The 20,069-nt window shown below is 38.0% G+C and overlaps 1 protein-coding gene across 9 annotated transcripts in view; it reads left to right on the top strand.

Annotated features, from left to right (window-relative positions):
• nfia (nuclear factor I/A) overlaps window positions 1-20,069 on the top strand; it is a 191,692-nt gene that overhangs the window by 28,128 nt on the left and 143,495 nt on the right. For 6 of the 9 annotated variants that reach the window (XR_009268314.1, XR_009268312.1, XR_009268317.1 and 3 more), the window contains one exon: window positions 12,060-12,588. Coding sequence is in view for 1 of the 9 variants with exons in the window: in XM_058760168.1 (XP_058616151.1) it covers window positions 12,060-12,588 (529 nt within the window). In the remaining 8 variants the exon portion in view is untranslated. Of the gene's footprint in view, window positions 1-6,853; window positions 7,752-12,059; window positions 12,589-20,069 lie in introns of those variants that run through there. The other 3 variants (XR_009268315.1, XR_009268319.1, XR_009268320.1) reach the window with 3 other exon arrangements.

Genomic DNA, 20,069 nt, shown 5'->3' with positions numbered 1-20,069 from the left:
TAACACTGGTGGCAATGTTGATAACTACAAAAATGTATTCTCTCCTTTGTTTTCATAAACAAAAATGTGTATAAAAAATATTTGGTGTAGAAACTATTTTTACTCAGTAATTTTGTAAATTTACTAGCAATATCTAAGAAATGGCATGTAACATTGAATTAAACGTGAAGTGAAAATCTGAAATAGTATTTTCCTGTAATCTCTGTTTTATTTACTTTTGAAAAATCATTTTTAGGCATTTGAGGGACTTGCAATGGATGTAAATGTGGCCCTTTTTTGTGGGGTTAAAAGCAGAATATGAATCTTATTTTTTACTAAAACGACATTAACTCTTCTGTTAAAACTCGTGTATTATTTAAGCTGTAAAGCTGTTTAAATCATTGCTTTTACAGTCGTTCTAGGCTTTGCATAATTGCCATATCTTTATACAGCAAAGGTTAATAAGTGACTTGTTTCACATTAAAATGTTAACATGTAAACTGTTTGCAACAAATCTTGTGGCTATACTATTGAAACAGCATTTTCATAAGTGCCTCACTATAACAGATTTGAACTATAAGTGATTTATGTTTTATCAAAAATCATGTAAACACTTATTGTTTACATCTTGCGAATCGTGAAACAGTGAGTATTTTAATGCTTACGAATGGTCCCCATTCATTTGCATTATAAGCGTCTCTATAACCCAGATTTTAAAAAAGTAATCACCATTACACATTAACCTGGAATATACCTTTAAAATACACCCCCGTCATTTTATAAACGTTTCCACCTCCCTTCAAAAGTCACCTGTCGTTTTTCAGAGTGTATTAAAGCTTGAGCCTGTTTAAAAGCACAATAGAGGTAGAGTAAGGAGATCCTCTGTCGTGTTTCTTGTTGTTTATTCATAAGGCCAGGCTTGGAAAAGCCCCGAAGGCAAGCTGCTATGGCTCTGGATAATGTTATTACCCTCCGGCTGCCTAAGCAGAACTGTAGCCCCGGATCCCCTCGTCTGCCCCCATCCCGCAAAACCCCTGCCCCTCCAGGTGTGTGCCGTTTGAGCTTTGGACTCCCGAGCTTGGGTGGCATTTACATTGCCACCTGGACAGGACCCTGTTTATCATTCCCAAACACGTCACTTTGTCTTGATTTAAATAACTGAGAAAAATCTGTCTTCATTTCCAGCTTTTCTTTATTGCAGTGCATGTGATATTTTACAACACTGATGGACAAAGCACTCTTGCTGAACTGGATATCAAAGGGGCTTCTGTATAGAAAGATCACCCTCTTGTGGCTTTTAATGGAATGCAGGAAAAAAAGGTGAATTAGTTACACATCTCCAGTTCACTCTGGACTCCAGATCATTCACAACATTAACTTGTCATTACTGAAATATAGCAGCTTGCTACTAAAACTGAATATTATGTATACATTGCACACCATCGTTGAACATGGCTTAACAGAAATATTGACTATATGTATTCTCATAAATAACTGTACAGTAGTTCAGTTACAATTCATGCAGAATTATTGACCTTTTCTGCATTTATTTGCAAAATGTTACCTATTTACTATTAAAAACGTACTTATGCAGAGTATTTGTCATCTTAAATTACACATCCCCTTAGAATCTGCATTTATATATAATACATACATACTGAATTATATACTACATTATATATAATCTTGCTGAAGGTTCAAGAAGTATGGTGTAAGTTCAGATGGCAGCCTCTAGGTGGAGTCTCTACCTATATTTGATGGCTGACCGGTTAGAATGAGGAAAGACTTCGGGCTAAATTAATGATTTATGATGAGCATTGAGTCGAGTATAAATAATCATTTATATTCTAAATGATATTAATAATTATAACAAGAGCTATTATAATAATAATGAAATCCTTAATTATTTGTATGACACTATTACCATAACACTATGTTTTGGGATTATATGCATGAGGTAATACGTTTATGAATCTTTATTATGATAATAAAAATAATAGTATTGTTTAATAATGTTGTTGTTATTATGTTAATTTTTTTTTTTTACTTCATTTTAAGTAGCCTAATATTTTCACGTTCGCGTTTAAAGCAGCAGCATTATTTACGTTTTGCTTTATTTTATTTGACATTTTAATTAATTCTGCTGTACATGGGATGTTATTTTTTTCAGTCACCTTTACAAAAACCTTAACTAAAAAATACTTTTCTTTGTTTCTCTTTGTATGGCTTTTAATTAGTCATTAGACACGATTGCAGTGAAAACGTATTTTTTTTCTTTCTTTTTTTCCCCTCACATCAGAATAATTGATCTCTTTATGGCTTCGTGTTTCTTTCATTACCTACGCATTGCCTATGTATGTTTAGGGTGTTTATTTTTGTTTTTGTTATTTTGTTGAGTGTGATTTGAGCTGGAACTCATCAATTAATTTTCACCTGACGCATCCTGCATAAATAGAACGGGTGAATTCGACAAGAATGCCTTTATGCAAACTACAATCATTTCAATATGTCAATATTTCGAGTTGCTGCTTTAATTTATTTGCATATAAATTAAGATACGTGCTTTATCATGAGAACTGCGTGAGAATATACGTTTTCAAAAGCGATGTTGGCACTCTCCGAATATGTTTTTTTTAAAGGAAAAGTTTCATTAACACTTGCGTAATATTAAAAAAATCTTGTTTTTTTCAAATAGAATGGAAATCGACATTCAAGCGAATTTATAAGTAAAGAAATCATCAGTTTAAGTTCTCGCAGATGCTTAAATATTGAAGTGATTTATTTAAAAAATGCTTGCTTGATTGTTATTTTATTGGCTCTGCTTAAAGTGATCAACAGCGTTAACCAACTCGCTTCATTTTTATTTACTTCTTACACAATATGTTTTAGTCACATTGAGGATAGTTTTTCATTAGATGGCGATCTAACGCTGAGTTTTATGCCTTTTTACCCCTGAAGACTATCGAGATGTTCAGTGAAACTTTTTTTCTCTCCACACACACACTAATAGATTTACACACGCGGACTCGTCTGGCCGAACGGATTCTCAAATAAAACCTCGCATATGTAGCCTATTCAGTTTTTCTTTTCTTTCTTTTGTCCTAATAATGAATAAAAAGTGATTTGTACTCACGTCCACCACACAAGTTAGGGAGAAACTCCATCCAAGTGGGTTAGGTTCCTTACCTGATTTGGTCCCGTGACTTTTGCCACATTTAAAAATGAGCTGAAAATGCACAATGAAACCCAAATGATAATTTGTTTCGAAGAGTTCAGTCCTGGTAGTTCGCTCCGTTGTCCTTTACACACTGCAATTTTTGCCTCGTCTTTGCCACTCTGCCTCCAAAAGCCTTGGCACAGTTGCCTTGGCATTCAGTGCCTTCTCGTAGAACTTGGCAGAAAATACTATAAAGGCGTCTCTAATGTCTGCCACAATTAGACGAGACAAAATTATGTGAATTTTAGATTTTTATTATAAATGTAATGGTTTTTATTTCTTTTTATCCGAGATTGTTCGCCTGATAACATTCGTCTTGCTTCATAAAGGGCCGACAGAAAAAAGTTTTAGCTCATTAATTGCTGTGTTAGACAACCTACATACAGTATATTGCATTTTTAATAACGTTTTTATTTCATAATACCACAATTTGAATTAGGCCTAATAGTCTCTAAATAGATGTCATATTTAAGCCTAAATCTAGTGTAAAAAAGCAGGGTCATGCACGTATAATGGCATTAATTTGAACTTTTTCAAAGTTTATATTATCATGTAAATTTCTGTTCAAATTTTCGCTAATCTATTTATTTGTCATTCTAGAAAAATACCTCCTAAATTGCTTTTTTTGTTTGATATTTTTCATCCCGCGAACTTCCTCATTGTACAGCTCGTGATCAGGCCTATAGGCGCTGTTCAGCCAATCAGTGCTGAAATCAGTGCTTAAATGTAAATTAAATTACGTACAGGCAAGTATCTGTGATTTGTATATATTTAAATATCTTTGACTGGAGTTTTGAATTCAGTCCTCAGCACTTTTTTTTTAGGCCGGAGTAGGCATTTGAAGAAGCTCCACAAGTCAAATAATATCCGATGTTTATTAACATACATTTAATTTCGCATTTCTGATGACATTACAAAGTAAAAATCAGAATATTTTAATAACTGATCCAATTCTGGTGAATTTTCTTGGCCGCTTTTAAGTTTTGTAAAGGCTGAATGAATACAGGTGACTGACCGACACACAGTTGATGTGGAAAAATGAACGATGTCACGCGACTCCCGTTTCAAGACTTGACAAGCGGGACGTCCAGAACCCGTTACCGTTCAATAGTGCAGTTCCCATTCATTACGCGACCTGCATAATCGATTTCAACTTTTGTGCAGGAAACCAAGTGCACACCTGGGTACCTGTCAAATATCCAAGAGTGGAAAAGAACGTTTTTGTGTTTTGAGAACGGCAAAAGCAATTGTATTTCTTTGCGATGCTACAAAATCTAGGTTGGTGTGTCCTATGAAAGATTATTCTAAGAAATGGGTGCATTTCAGCAAAACAAAATTATAAAGCAAATTTCTGTGCATAATTAAAATAGGCTATTCTATCTAAAATGATAGGCTATATAAGTGTTAATACATTTGATTGTGCCATCAAAATATATCTTATATAGGCTGTTGAGTGATAGGAGCCTGATAAAATGAATGTAGCTATACTTCCTTTTAGCTCAAGGTCAAGCCAATAGGCTAAGGTATTTGGAAATATCAAATACAAAATAATTGCTTTTATTTCCGTTATTCTATTGTAATCAGAATGTGTCAGTTTTATTGGACATTATAAAGTTTGAGGCGACACATTTCAACGCCAGGTCTGAAAGAGCCTTTGCATTCCCGTTAGGCTTTTCAAAACAAAACGGAAGTCTGATATCACGAAGATAAGCGCTCTCTCTACTCCCAGTCTAATTTATTTGTGTTTCCGCGAGGCTGTTTACCGACAAACCGAGTGTCTGAGGGAGTTTGTCTTGCGGCGTGCAGGAGTGGTTGCCGTCACATGCGCGTGAACCTTGCCCAATAGCGACGTCGTGAGCTTTGAATTTCTCAGTTTTGTCCAATCACAGAGTAGCTCATGAAAACACCAGAGGGGCTGACGTGCACCTGCAGCAAGTTAGTGTGACTGTGAGTTGTGAGCATAATTAATATCCAGTTTCCTATCATTTCTACAGTGTTTTGTTAATCATCAGCTATCTTAGATTTAACAAAACTCACCTTGGTGGGTTTTTTTTCCCCACAAATTTTGATGCCCCTCAAATGCTTGAGTTTATGGAACATAGTGTTTATTTTCTCAACAACAGACCGATATTTCATTTTGAATATCATACTGTGTTTCTGGAAAGCACTTTTCTGTGTGCACTGAAATGAAGCCTCCACGTTACCGTTTTCTAGGGGGCGCCCGATTGACTTACAGGCGAAAGTAGCCTAGTTGGTTAATAATAAAACGCTGTTGAGTGCCAACCAAACTAATTACATGAACTACGTTTGCTTATTAATGTTTGCACGTTCGGTACACGTGATTAGAAACATAGCATTGCATTTGGCAGTCGCTTTACTGTCCATCAGTGTCCCTTTCTTACTTTTAAATCACATAAGTTATTCAGTTGGACTTGTTCACAATTTCATTTTGTGTGGTCTATTTCATGGGCTCTTTGAAATATCACAATCACAGAAACAAATATTAATAGGTATATGTTTAAAGGAACATGCCAGCCGCACATCAGGTCTGAAATACTTTTAAGACGGGCCTCACAGAAATGAAAAATGATACTGAAAACACTGGTGCTTATAACTGGCCGTTTCAAAATATTCTAAAACCATGTTGAACACATGAGGGAAGAACTACTGCATATAAATAGACATAGGCTGCATGAGCATAAAGAACAAAAACAAGTATTCCTTTATGTCTTGCTTTTGGAAAGAACGCTTTTGTGGAGTTTTAAGCCATTTATCTATCCCGCGATAATTCGTAACGCAACGCTTTTATTTAATGCCGTTCGATGCAGTTAAATGTTTTCGAACATGCATTGCAGTTTGTTTCTTTTAGTGGATTAAAAACATAGCGCGAGCGGTATAGTCCGATTACTATATGAATTAGGCTCTTTTGACTGAGTTTTAAAGACATAACGCAAAAAGTGTAGTCCGATTCTCACACGAATGACTCTTTTGAGTCGATTCTTTTAGTGAATCAACTGCATACGGCGTGACCAGGATTGTTCGGTTCCCAGGCGATTGACTCTTTTGAACTGGTTCTTTTAGTTAGGCATAAAATAATTAGTAGTAGGCTAAATATGAATCTCGCGCACTTTCTCGAAATGAAGCAAGAATTGTTGTGCTATGTTGTAATTAACGCTCGTGAACTTTTAAATCAGCTGACTGGTTGTTGACATGCCAGCGTGTAGGCATTTTGTTTTATAATCAGTGTGTTTTTTGTTTCATTGTTAAAAATATTAGGCTACCACATTTGATTTGGTATTTAAATGTATTATGCATATAGAAGCAGTAGCACTTGTGCTGTTTCTAAACGGACCTTTTGCTAGAGCTGCATTCAATTTATTGCTGATTTGTAAAATCTGAAATTATCATTTGACAACACACACTAGCCTACTGGAGGCAGTGAATGCAATACGAATGTCTTATTTTCCCAAACGTTTGTTTCTCAGCAGTAGCCTACTCCTTTATTTTTTTTTTGTTAAAAATAAAATGAGAAGAAAATCCTCAAAATTCGCTGCGTAAGATATCAACTGCGCGCTAAAAGACGCGAGTTAAATTCATTATCACACTTTCTGCATTACAAGACTTGGTGTACACGAAGCGCAACGGCATTGGGAGTGCACATTTTCCCTTGTCCCGCATGTGTATGGCTCTCGTGCCGATATTGAGGGCGCTGTGCTGATGGAAGAGCCCAAGAGTTTGAACGGCAAAAGTGAACGGGAGCTTCGTCTCAGCGGACTCGAGTCGTGCGCTTGCTTCACTTTTTTTCTCTGCCTCTCTCTCTCTCCCCCTCTCTCAGGTCGAAACTAACCACGACACAAGTGGCAGCTTTTGCAACAGGGGGTTTTAAGGATATTACAATCTTCCTAAGCATGCCGAGCCCTGCTCGCTGCTCGTAAATCCGCCTCAGTTTTGCTTCGCACCGCCACATGCCTCACGGCGGATGCAAGAGCGCGGCACGGCGCGGCGCTATAAGAGACAGCGAAGAATGAATCAAACGCGAGTTTTGTAACGCATCCGGACGACTTTTTCTATCGTGTTTTTCTATTCAGATGACCGCAAGATGAAATAATCGCTCCTCTCGGCGCTTCATCACCACAGTTTCACTCATGGCTCTGTGAAATCTCCGCGTACTTCCATCCATCCGTCGTCGGGACTTTTCTCTAAGGCTGCACTCGATGATAATGCCGAAAGTTTGGATATACGGCTTTAACAGTACAGTACAGTAGATGTGTGTAACTCGAGGCGGGGTTAAAGTTCAGCTCTATGGAGCGCTGAAGCGTCGCGCGCACTTCGCAGAGTTGGAAATGTGAAAGCAAGAAGCAAGGCTTTATTTTCCCTCTCTCCCTTCTTCTCTGTCTCTCTTTTTTTCTCTTTTCATACACACATATACATACACACCCCATACATTCACACATACACACCCTCACTCACACACACGCACACACACACAACATATACATCGCCAATTCAAGAGTTAAAACCGACAGATATGTATTCTCCGCTATGCCTAACACAGGTAAGTGACATTTTCGTCTATTATTAACTCTGTTTGTTGCGTTTGAGCGGTGTCTTTGGCCGGGACAGCGCGGATAGGGACTAACCTTTGCATAAGACAAGTAACTTAGTGTGCACTAAGGCATTTCTGCTCTGACAGAGCCAACTGAACTACCACATGGCGGATGGCGCCCACCTTACACACATTAATGTTTCTTATGCACATTTATCTACAGTTGTATTATGTTTATTCTAGCCGCTTTTTGCATGGGCACGGACGTTGATATTTAGCAAGTTGAGCGCTGTGCGTGAAAGAAAACGTTAGTCAACGTAATGCACATTTGATCTGGTTGCACTCTTTAAAATAAGGTTCTTTAACGATTCAGCAAAGAAATCCTTTCTAATTAGGTTGCTTTATGGTTATTTAAAGATTAAAGAGTTCTCGATGTAGGTTTTTCACAGCACTCTGGGTTCTTTAAAGCACCACAACTCGTGAAATACGAGATAAAAACTCTTTACACGACCAAGCTGTTGTAAGTTTGGAGTTTAAAAAGTCACATAAACGTCTTCACTTTTAAAGTCATATTTGAGATCGGAATAGTCTTTTAAATATCAAAACAACTATGCCGTTTTCTGTATTAACTTTAGTGTGAACCAGCTGCCGGCAATAAAAAAGCTTTTTTGCTGCTTACTTGCATGACTTTTAATTCAAGGCAGTAGAAAGTCTTTGATTTAGATTTTTTGCAAGCTTCAACATCTCTATTTTTCTAATATTTAGCAGCAGTTCTAAATATTGATAATTTGAGTAAGTTATTTTTTTTTTTTAACTGTTAAAAGTTAGATTTGATGCTGTCATGCTTGATAGCTTAGTTTATAATGTGCTGTTATACATATATGCACAGTGTTGTTTGTTGTTTATCGTACTTTTGTAATTAACACAGAATAAAACTAAAGTTGGACAGCAACTGAGAGGGTTAAAGGAGGTTTAAAAAAAAAAAACAATCATTGTGTGACTCATGGTGGCAGGTGAAGTGAGGTGACAGGTCTGGAAAAGCTGTTGCGTTATACTGTAGTCTTGATGTGATTTTAAACTGTTTGGTTAAATGTGTTTTATTGAATGCACAAAACAAAGGAGAAGGCCTCAGTATTGTGTCGCATATAGGGACGTTCTTTTGACCGTGTTAGTTACAGTCTGTTTGGAGATACTGGAAAGGATTCATGCGAAAAAAGACAAATTATGTGTAATGTGTGGAGAAAGACGAGCCGAGAAAGTTCTCAAACTTTAAAGTCGTCTTTTCATTGATTTGATAAAGTAAGACTTGAATAAGTTCGCAAAAGTTGTTTTATAACTATTATGTTTGTTACATCCATGCATGGGGAAGCTTTTGATAATTTAGTAATCGCAGTAAATGTAAAACATTATCACTTGAAACCTCACAGAAGAACTTCTATATTTATATATCTAACATATTTCATTTACCTGAGTACCAATATTTGTTGCTAAAAAAACAGTACTTATTAAAAATAAGTGATACTCAGAATTTAGAGCAATAATGCACTCTTTGAAAAACAGCTTGCAATGTAAAAAAAAAAAAAACGTAAGCACTGTTTCCTTTAAAATTTGTAATATTATTAAAAGTGTAAAAATCATAGTTGCGTTGAAGATAATTGAGACGGGCAATTGATTTCCTCTCTTTTGCGGTGTTAAGGCAGTATGAGGTCTATTTTCTCTCTCTCTCTCTCTCTCTCTCTCTCTCTCTCTGTGTGTGTATGTGTGTGTCGTATTTAAGGACTCAAATAGAGTGCCAAAAATCACATCTGTATACTGCTTTCATTTTATATTAAAAACCTTAAAATCCAAATAAATAATTTTCAACTCTTTCACATATTTTAGTTGGTGAAAAAACTTACATTTGTCTTGCATTAGTTACTGAACGCCTACTGAGCGTGTTAACGTCATATTATGTAAACTGTGCTTTCCCATTATCCGTTTTTCGTAATATTTTTTGCATGTGTTAAAACTCTCTTGTCTCTTTTGGCCACGAGGCACTATTGTTCCCTGCTGAGGCCTTCCTATAGGACAGCGAGGTTCAGCTTGAAACACTTTAGGAGTCTGGAAAAACCTGACATGCTAACCAGACCCTATATTGACACTCAGGCACGCTCCAAAATGCGAAGAGCTGTTTGTTCTGCCGCTACGAGCGTGTAGAATTTGGTTTTCATGAATTGCTAGAATTATAACAAAAGAGGAAAACAAGCTTTCTGGATGTTCTCATAATTATAATTTGCATGTTAAATTACGCTGTGTTGTGTATCATCCGCCAAATGATTCTAGCAATCGGTTGTTTTGTTTAGAATCATCGCTAGAAAACTGCTGAAAGTTAACATCATGTTTTTACAGTAGAGAGCTCGATTCTCGTCTGGAGATTTTCCATATTGATTTCTTTTCTCCAAGCAATTTTACAAGAAGTCTGAGTGTAGACAAGTCTGCAACAGTTCCTTTAAAAAAACATATAAATTAAAATAAAAAGCACATAATATACATGTATAAAAAGCCACAACAATAGATGATATCAGAAATTGAGGAACAATATTTCAGAGACTTTGGATTAAGTTACTTGGAGAGTCAGTGGAGGAAGATAAGGGAATTCATTCACTCTTTTAAATGCAGGATGAAACAATACAGTTTTTATGCCTCGGAGGCAAGAGAGTTTGATTCTTGAACAAGACAGGAAGGAAACAATATGATTAAACATATACGTTCTCACAGGAGACACACACACACACACACACACACCGCAGACTATAATAATGATATATGCTTATGCAAATCCTTGATTTCCTGTGGTGTAACAAAAGAGATATGGCAATATGTATCTATATGAAGTCTGTCGTTGCTGTAATTAATAAGATTGCATGCAGAGATCTTACACAAACACTGCATTTATTTCAATCATAAACCTCTATAATTATTCTAACTTTTTTTTGTAATATTTATTTATTTTTGCTCGATGGCATATTGTGATTATTTTTAATTACGAAACAAACATTATCAGCAGTGCTTGAAATTGGCCTGAGAAATTAATTTAATTAACGTTCCTAAATTACGCCGAATTAATTGTTAAATTTCTAAAGGCACTGGTCCGAGGCCCAGTGCGTTATATTCATATCTGTGCTTATTCAAATGAAATCTGCGCTCAGCACATAGTGCACTTTGCTTGCTTGCTGGCAGCCCTCTCGTGCTCTCGCACGGTCGGTTTTGGGACACGATGCAGGGCTATTGCTGTTTGTGGAAATGTTATTCTAGTGATTGGCAGTCTGCCATTATTCTCTCTATGTAATAAAAACCCTGAGTTATTTTCTGTGTAAAATCCCAAATTATTTCATATTAGAACCGCACGTTATTTATTTGTCCAGTTATTAGTGTGTGTTATTTTTTTAAGGCAATAAAGAATTGGACATGCAGGCCTACAAATCTAGAAAAGCATGTATTCATTATTTTAATAATCATGCACATGTATAACATTAAAAATGCTTGTAGTTTGTATAATAAAAAAAAGAAAATCCTGTTATTGCATTATGCAGCTTTCCTAAATAACTGCATTTCAGGTTATACAGTAATATTATGTAAATATTAAATTATATTGTAGATTAAAAAAACAATCCCTGCATGAATATATCCACTGAAAGAAGGAGTTTTGACCACGTACAAAAAGATGTTTTAAAGTCACGGCCGATATTTCGCTGATCTTTTTGTCATTATATTTTAAAAATTGATTTTCTGCCAGGTTGTGCACCAGCGGCAGGTGAAGGATCCCAAAAGCCGGCACAATCTGCCCCGCACACACTACTGTGTGAAAACAACACACTCCTCGCTGATAGCGAATGAAGTAGCTCGGTTTTTTGGAATCGTGTGTGCATTTTTATGGAGAACAGATAAAAATAGCCACTCCAATTTTCCTGGTCGGTTGTTGCTTTTTCTCGGCCCTGGCAGACCCCTACAGACCAGCATTCTTGCCAGAGAGCCAAGATATGTCCTAGACGAGCTTCACACACACACTTACACACACACACACACACACACGCTGCCCTGCTCGGTTCACAAACACAGTCCTGCTGTTGAGGGCCGTTTTTCAAAATAATCAAATGGGATTTTATGTAGACGTGCATGTTTCGCTTTCATGGAGTCTGCTGTGAAAAATTTGTACTTTAGCTAGTTCGATTTTTTTGCAGTTGCTTTATTAAAAAAAGGATTTTTAATATTGATATTTTTAAGGATGTTTCTAAAAGTCAGTTAGACTAATTTCCACTCCCTTGTCCTTCTTTGCAGGATGAATTCCATCCTTTCATTGAAGCACTGCTGCCCCATGTGAGAGCGTTCTCCTACACTTGGTTCAACTTGCAGGCCCGCAAGAGAAAATACTTCAAGAAGCACGAGAAGCGCATGTCTAAGGAAGAGGAGCGAGCCGTAAAGGACGAGCTGCTCAGCGAGAAGCCGGAGGTCAAGCAGAAGTGGGCATCGCGGCTGCTGGCCAAACTCCGCAAGGACATCCGGCCGGAGTTCCGCGAGGATTTTGTGCTCACTGTCACCGGGAAGAAGCCCCCTTGCTGTGTGCTCTCCAACCCCGACCAGAAGGGCAAGATGAGGAGAATCGACTGCCTGCGTCAGGCGGACAAAGTGTGGCGCTTGGACCTGGTCATGGTGATTTTATTCAAAGGTATTCCGCTTGAAAGTACTGACGGCGAAAGGCTGGTTAAGTCTCCGCAGTGCTCGAATCCGGGACTGTGCGTGCAGCCGCATCACATAGGAGTTTCCGTAAAGGAGCTCGACCTGTACTTGGCCTACTTTGTGCATGCAGGTAAGTCCTGTTTTGAATTGAGTGGCAAAATGTATAATGCAATTTATCGTAATGGCTTGCACTTTTTAGGATTTTACTGTTTACAGTCCATCAACAGTCAACTCGGATCGAATCCGCTGCTTCCTTTATGCCAAAAAACTCAGACTTTTAGCTGAATATGTAAATGAGAGTGAATTTTCCTGCTAATTGCTAACTGCACTGAGCTAACACAGAAAAGTCCGGCACAAATATCTGACGGAGCGACTGTTAATTGGCAGAAGGCGGCAGGGGATCCGTCTTGCACTGACAGCGGCACAAACACAGGCTTTCACTCGGAAGACAAGAAGCGCACTTTGTTTCGCAAGGCAAACTGAGCACCTTAATTACATTCGTTTCCTCTCGCACGCAAATTGTGGCACAGAGTGAGCTGGCAACGCATGTTTCTGCCGTTCCGTACGGAATCGCGCTTTGATGAGGTACCGATAAAAGAGTGAAAACGCAGTGTAACCTGAAGACGGCGGAGATAAAGCCGTAAAACGTGAGCTTTAGCGCCGCGTAGGAAAACCGGGCTATCTGGCAGACGGCAGGTTGCAAAACGGGAGCGTGTGAATTACTTTGACTTGGTGGGAACACAAAGGCCTGGAGCCTTTGAGCTTTTTGTGAGGATAAGCACGACACCGTCGCTGAAACGCGTTTCCCCACGGCCTGCCGAAATCCTTAGTTTTGATGTTCTGAAAGCCTATTCAGTGGGGAGCGTCCTGCTAACATCCTAATCTGCGAAGTTACCGGTTCTTTTTGATTTGATGGTGAATAAGAGACGTCAGCGAGAGAACAAGAGGAAGAAAGACGCAGGAGTCTCTCTCTCTCTCTCTCTTTCCTCGTCTCTGACCTGCATTCAGGCCGATCAGGTTTCGTCCTCTGTCTTATTTAAAGCAGTGGAGCATTGCTGGAGCCCCCTTGATTAAAAGCCATCTGAAGAGAGCCTGACCTCATACACAGATGGCGAAAGTGGGGCTTCTGAGAGGAGCTAAAGTCAGTAATTAAATTTATCCTACAGTCTTGCCAGGGCAAAGGGGTGCAGGCCAGCAAACACACCCACTTCATCTTGACAATAATACGGCTACCTATCGATATTAGGGGAAATTGCTGGAAGAGAGGTTTCAATTCAATCTAGGTAAACAGAAACTCAAATATACTAGAGGAACAATAGAAATAAGCTATGAGTTTGACTTTTCCGTTTGTATCAATATTTTTTCAATATATGTAAGTTTAGATTTGTCCTTCAAAATGTATTGTTCGTTATATTTTTCATAGAGTATATAAGTTCAAGTTTGTATTTCTCAATTCTTTAACTATTTCTTCAATATTTTCACTAATATTTAATATATTTGAATTTTTTGCAAGGTTAAGTTTGCATTTCTTAATGTTGTGTCAATATTTTTGCACTATTCAGTATTTTTCTATTCTATCTAATAGTTTTTCAGAAAAAAAATCAATTGTTCTTATGTAAGTTTAAGCTTGTATTTTGCACTGTTGATAATTTAAAAAAAAAAATTCAATCTTTTTCATATATGTTAAAGTTCAAGTTTGTACCGCCCAAGTTTTTTCAATATTTTCCAGTATTTTTGAAATGTATTCATTTTAAAAACCCATTTTTCTAATCTCAGCAGTCACACAGTTCATAATTTTAGTCCGATGCCGTAAATCTCTTAACAGAAAGTAACACGAGAACTAGGAAAAGACATAAATGTGATGTTCGCTGAGGCCTGAGGACGCGTAACCGTGGCTAATTTATGACAGGAGCACTCCACACGTGGGAGAGGTCACGGCTTAAGATGTTAAGGTCGTGACCCCATCTTCAAGGCATTTGACCTCCTAGATAAACATACACTCCCATTAGCAGCCAGTCAAGCGGAGGGCAAGCTTTGGTTTTGGGTTGCCCCCTTGACCTCCTGTTAAAACAGGTGGTTTTGTTTGGGCCACAGAGTGGCGTGCCGTTTAAACCAGCCGAAAGGGGCTAATAGCCATGGAGACCCAGACTAGCATTACACCAGTGAATGTTTCCTTTTAAGTATATGAAAATAAGCTAGTTTGTTTGCCAAATCACAGTTATGTTACATTCAAGACTGAATGTTATGTATTTCATTCTTCCTTCACAATATTTTATTTTATTTTATTTTTGGTATTTTAACATACAAGTTACCTTTAAAATATTTTAAAATAAATATTTATTTTAAAACCATAAAATTTTCTCCTAGAGGTAAGATTTAGTTCCCATTCAAGTGCGGAAAAAAAGGATATTGTGTTGTCATAAGATACATTAATAAGATGAAATACTCAATTAGAATTCTTCGAAGTTCCTGTCATTATATATGTCAACTAAATGAAATTTCACTTGTTGTGAACTGTAGTTTTTTCTCATTCCAGTGTTTTCAGACTCACTACACAATGGAAGGATACCGCTGGTGCAGATAGATAACAAACGCTCAACCGGGCATGTGTGTACATTTCCAGCCAGGCTGATAGATATTTATACTGGACTTACCTTAATTGACATGGAGCCGCGTCGAACAAACCGTTTGCGTGTGTAATGTTTGTAAAGACGTCTGACCCACTTCCATGTGAGCTCTTAAACAGATTTACTGTACAGTGTGTCTTTCAAAACTAGTTAGCTTTGATGACGCATGCTCGAGGCGCCCTGTCATAAGTTTTTGTAAATTCGTATTAAGTTCTAGGAAACTGGCTGAAAGTTTTTGCAAAAGCCGGTCAAAGGCTACAGCAAGCCGTCGATTCATAGAACTTTCTTTTTTTCTTTTTTTTAACGCCAGTAACCGAATCCACTGATATCTTCAGGCTGACTTTTGGCACATCTTGTGTTACAGCCGTTTTATATTCCTCTTCCTTTCCACAGGCTGAGGAATAACAATAATTTGGATCTATTTAAGGCGATTGTGGGATAAACCACAGCCTTTGTTGTGGTTACTGCAGTACACATTGTGGGCTGGGACCTCCCCACCCCCTCACACCCATCCTCCCCTGCTTTCTGCTCGCTAAATCCCACCGACCGGCTCTGTTACTGCAACAATGACCATGCCACTGTGCTCTTTCACACAGTACCATTCATTAAAAACGAGGTTGTCGGCCATTCATAAAAATACATCGTGCAACAAGTTATCTTTTCTGCCCGGATTGTGCAAACGCCGCTTTGGCACGGACCCAGTGCTGAAGGACCAGCTCGGATCCAATGATGGGATACAGCAGAGTCAGTTTTAATATCATTGCATTTGACCTCCTTTTGAACCATTTTTTTCCTACTGCAATGTGATTGGATTAAACGAAGCAGATGGTTCTGGGACGGGGAAACACTGTAAGATGTTTTGTTGCGCAGCCACTTGCCTTTAGTGGGTGAATTTCTCCTAAACCTGATTGCGAGGCAAATTCGTGTAATCCGTTTAATGTGCATTGTCAGCGCCGATCTTTACTCGCAGATTTGGACCACGTTCGTTGGCACCCAAAGTAGGGTCTCAACCATGCATTAATGCATTGCTTTTATTGTTGTGGTTCAAAAACAATTGTGTTTCTTTCTTTTCCGACAATTCGTTTAAAATGCAGCTCATCACACTCCATTTCCTCACTGACATAACCGCGGCCTGGGGAGCATGGTGAAGGGTTTCGAGCGCCGAGGCAGTGGGCAGTAATCTAGAGCCGGCGTGAGCGGTACACCTGTGCTCTGGGCTTACCGCTGTCCCCCTGCGTAGTGAGGCAGGAAAAGGAATGAGGGGGGTTGGCACCAGTCAATTTTTGCTAATTAGTTTTGTATTAACTCCTCAGTCGTCCCAGCACACGGCCACTGAGAGAGAAATGGGCCCCGTGATGGGAGCTCGGCTATTTTTATTTTTATCCTCCTTTATTCACACATTTATTTAATGCTGCTTGTGTTGGAGTTGCTACAGATGACTTTGCTGTGCGGGAATGTGTTAAGTAGGCCCATATGGAATACACACTTTTTGTGCATACTTTGGATTTAAATATCTTAAAATGTGTTTATATTGTCAAGTTAGCTCAAATACTTACTAAATGTTGGAGTATGCGTATAACTTTAGAATGATAAGAAAAATTTGAGTAGTAATAGGTAAATGTAAAAAATATATATCAATAATGTATTCATCGCTTTCATTGTCTCCTATTTAAAGGAATAGTTTACCCCAAAATTTGCTGAAAATGTACTCACCCTCAAGTTGTTCCAAAAGATTCTTTCTTCTATTTTTTTGTTATCAAAATTTTTTTTAATTTTTCATACATAACATCCAAAAAAAAAATAAAATAAAAATAAAGATTCTTTCTTCTATTGACCATAAAAGAAGATGTTTTGAAGAATGCTGTTGCTGGTCTCCATTGACTTCCATAGTATGAAAAAATACTATAGAAGTCAATGGGGCCCAAAAGCTATTTGGTTACCCACAGTAGGACATAGGACGTAGGTGTAGCGTCAGCTCTGGTGAGAAATGACGAATGCAGAAACACGGAAGAGAGAGCAAAACAAAACAAAACACTGGTCACAAATTAGAAAGTGCAAAACAAGGATTTGTAAAGAAAAATGTCAGAGGATTTTGATATAAGCCAAGAGGAGACTGGTTTTCCTTTGCTGTAAACAAAACTTGGTTCTCACAAGACTAGCGAGTTTATGCTACGCCTACGTCATCCGCGGAAACACCTCCTTAAATATTGATTTTTTTTTCTTACACAAACGCATCCATTTGTTTCAGAATGGCTTCAGAGCCGTGCAAAGTATGATGGATGGATGCACTTTATCGGACTTCAAAATCTCAACACCCATTCACTGCCATTATAAAGCTTAGAAGAAGCAAGATATTTTTTTAATACAACTCTGATTTTATTCATCTGAAAGAAGAAAGTCGTTTACATCTAGGTTGGCTTGAGGGTGAGTAAATCATGGGGTAATTTTCATTTTTGGGTGAACTATCCCTTTGCGTCAATTGCGAAGTTTTGAAGATGACGACGCAATCCCTCCACGCCATTTATCTTGCGATGTTAGATTTTGAACGTCCAATGTTAGGAGTACAGACAAGCGGCAGAAAGGCTTTGAACAATTGATCAGGTTTTGTTGTTTGTTATTGCAAGTTTAACCATGTTTACCGCTTCCTTTCGTCCACGTTTTTTGAGAACTCATGGCTTGCAGCGAGCTTAGCCGTGTTGGGGAACGGTACGCAGCGTCTGCTAACGGATCAGACTGTTTTAGACTTCCCGAGAGCAGACATCTCGTTCATTACAGAGCAGCAACTTTGGCTAACTTCTGAGAATGGAGCCTTTGTGCGCGCATGCCATTCAACAAGAGTGCCATTGTTTTAAGCCCCAGCCGGCAGCAAACGAGGCATTGCGAGGCCTTTGCCGGGAGAAACTTTGATTGTATTAGGTCTTGATGAGGACTTCATTTGAATGGTGAGCAGACAGCTCATGTGCGTCTCGAGGAGACTAGGAAACGTGTTTTTTTCCATTATTACTCAAGAACAACACCGTAACTAGGCTCTATCCAATACATTTGAATTAAGATCTTATGTTTAACAAGCTGCTTTTAACAAAGGTAAAAGACCTTTACGGTTTGTACCGGTTACAATAGAAGCCAGAAATGTCCATTCAGCTTCAAACGTCGTAAAATGAATCCCAGCAAGCAAAAGCCTCTTAAACAGGGTTTAAACTGACAGACTGAGTCTGCCTCATCACTAAATCTCTGCTCAAACTGGATCCTCATCACGTGGAGATTGATCTGCATTATAGTGGCCGATCGGTACGTCACTGCCTATTGATCACTGTGTTTGCAGTGTTGAGCAACACACGTCTGGATCTCACAAACCAGCACGCTTTATGATCCCAAACCGTTTCCTAAACACAAATTCAACTGTTTGCCATAGCTGGCACCCTGGTATCATGAAAGGCCCACTCCCACTGCCAAGAAAAGAATGCAGGCCCGGTGATTGAGGCACGGGGCGGCATTGTACGCCGGAATATAAAGGAGAGCACAGACATGAAACAGGACAGCTGTGAGTGTCTGTGGGGGAAAGTTGCTACAGATGGTAAAAGAAGTGGAAAATAAACTACCGTATGGTTGGTAAAATATAGAAGAAAGACTGGGGGTGTGCTGCCGTACAGGATCCTCTCATGTCGTTGCTGTGTGCTTGTTTCTGGGATTTTATGCGTGTTTGTGTTAAAGGGAATATGTTACCTCAATTGCTTGTCTGTCCCAATACCCGTTATGCCCATCTGCTGCTGAGCAATGCACAGATTTGGTCTGTGACTGACATGTGCTAGTCGTGCAAAATCCCTGTTTTCATGGAATTTCATTACATTATATTTGGATTAGGGATATTAGCAGAGTTCTAGTGGATTTGAAGATTACACTGGAGTATTTGACTAACTTTAGGTGTCAAGTCTGGCTTTCAGTGCAATATTTGTGGTATTTCTGTGTTCATGCAACAATTGGACTTTCAGTTTCTGGAAAAAAGGAATTCATTTCTGCTGTTTCGTGCAGCAACGTCTAACAATAAAATGATCAAAATAAAAGCATCCGATTACCAATATGATTTTTAATGAATTTATTTCTGTTTTTTTTTTGCGCAGTAACTTAAACCCCAACAATAAAAGCATAATATGCATTACGAATATTTGAAAAATATAATATGAGGATGATGATAATTAATGTTATTAATAATAATAATGATAATAATAATTAATAATAACAAAAATAATAGTATATTATTATTATTATTTGTAGTAGTAGTAGTAGTAGTATTAAATAAATTGTAATATTAATAATGTCTGTTATTATGATTATTATTTAGTGGTAACACCATTGTAGCCTACACACTAGTATATTTATTTATTTGTTATTATTTCATTTAGAGATGTACTAGGTGACATTTATCAGTATAGAAGAACCGTATACGTAGAAATATTTGTGAAAATATACTTTTGAGAACTTTTTAAAGTTTGTCAAGATCTCTCTCTATGTATTTATATATAACAAAACTTTCTAGTATTTTTCTGCGAATTACAGCACATTTGCCAACCAGGCTTATGCTCTCTAAGTAAGGTTATGTTTGGTTTTTGTTGTGTTTTTGTGTTCAAATCGTCAGATGTTGTTTTTAATTATTGAATGCGGGGGAGGGTGTTGGGCTAAGTATGGAATTGACTTTAAATTATTGAACCATTTATCCCCAGAACTGCCCTCGGTCCCTCCATCTGTCTGCTTTGCAGAAATATAAATAAATAAGCAAATAAAGATAATAAGGCTATGGCACACTCCTAGCCAGACCCCGAGTTCTGGCACGATTCTGTTCCTTATTTTTGCTGCGCCCCTTCTGAAAAAAACCTCCGAACACACTCCCAATTAGTCTGCTTTGGATTTGGATAGAATGTAAACATCAATCTTTTAGGGGCTCTTGAATGATCATATTTGGAGGAAATTCAAATGCCGTAATGAAAGA

This window comes from Onychostoma macrolepis, chromosome 22 (genome assembly GCF_012432095.1).
Source record: "Onychostoma macrolepis isolate SWU-2019 chromosome 22, ASM1243209v1, whole genome shotgun sequence".
NCBI lineage: Eukaryota > Metazoa > Chordata > Actinopteri > Cypriniformes > Cyprinidae > Onychostoma > Onychostoma macrolepis.
Note: the sequence above shows the minus strand (reverse complement) of the source record. Positions and strands in the feature narration are given on the sequence as shown.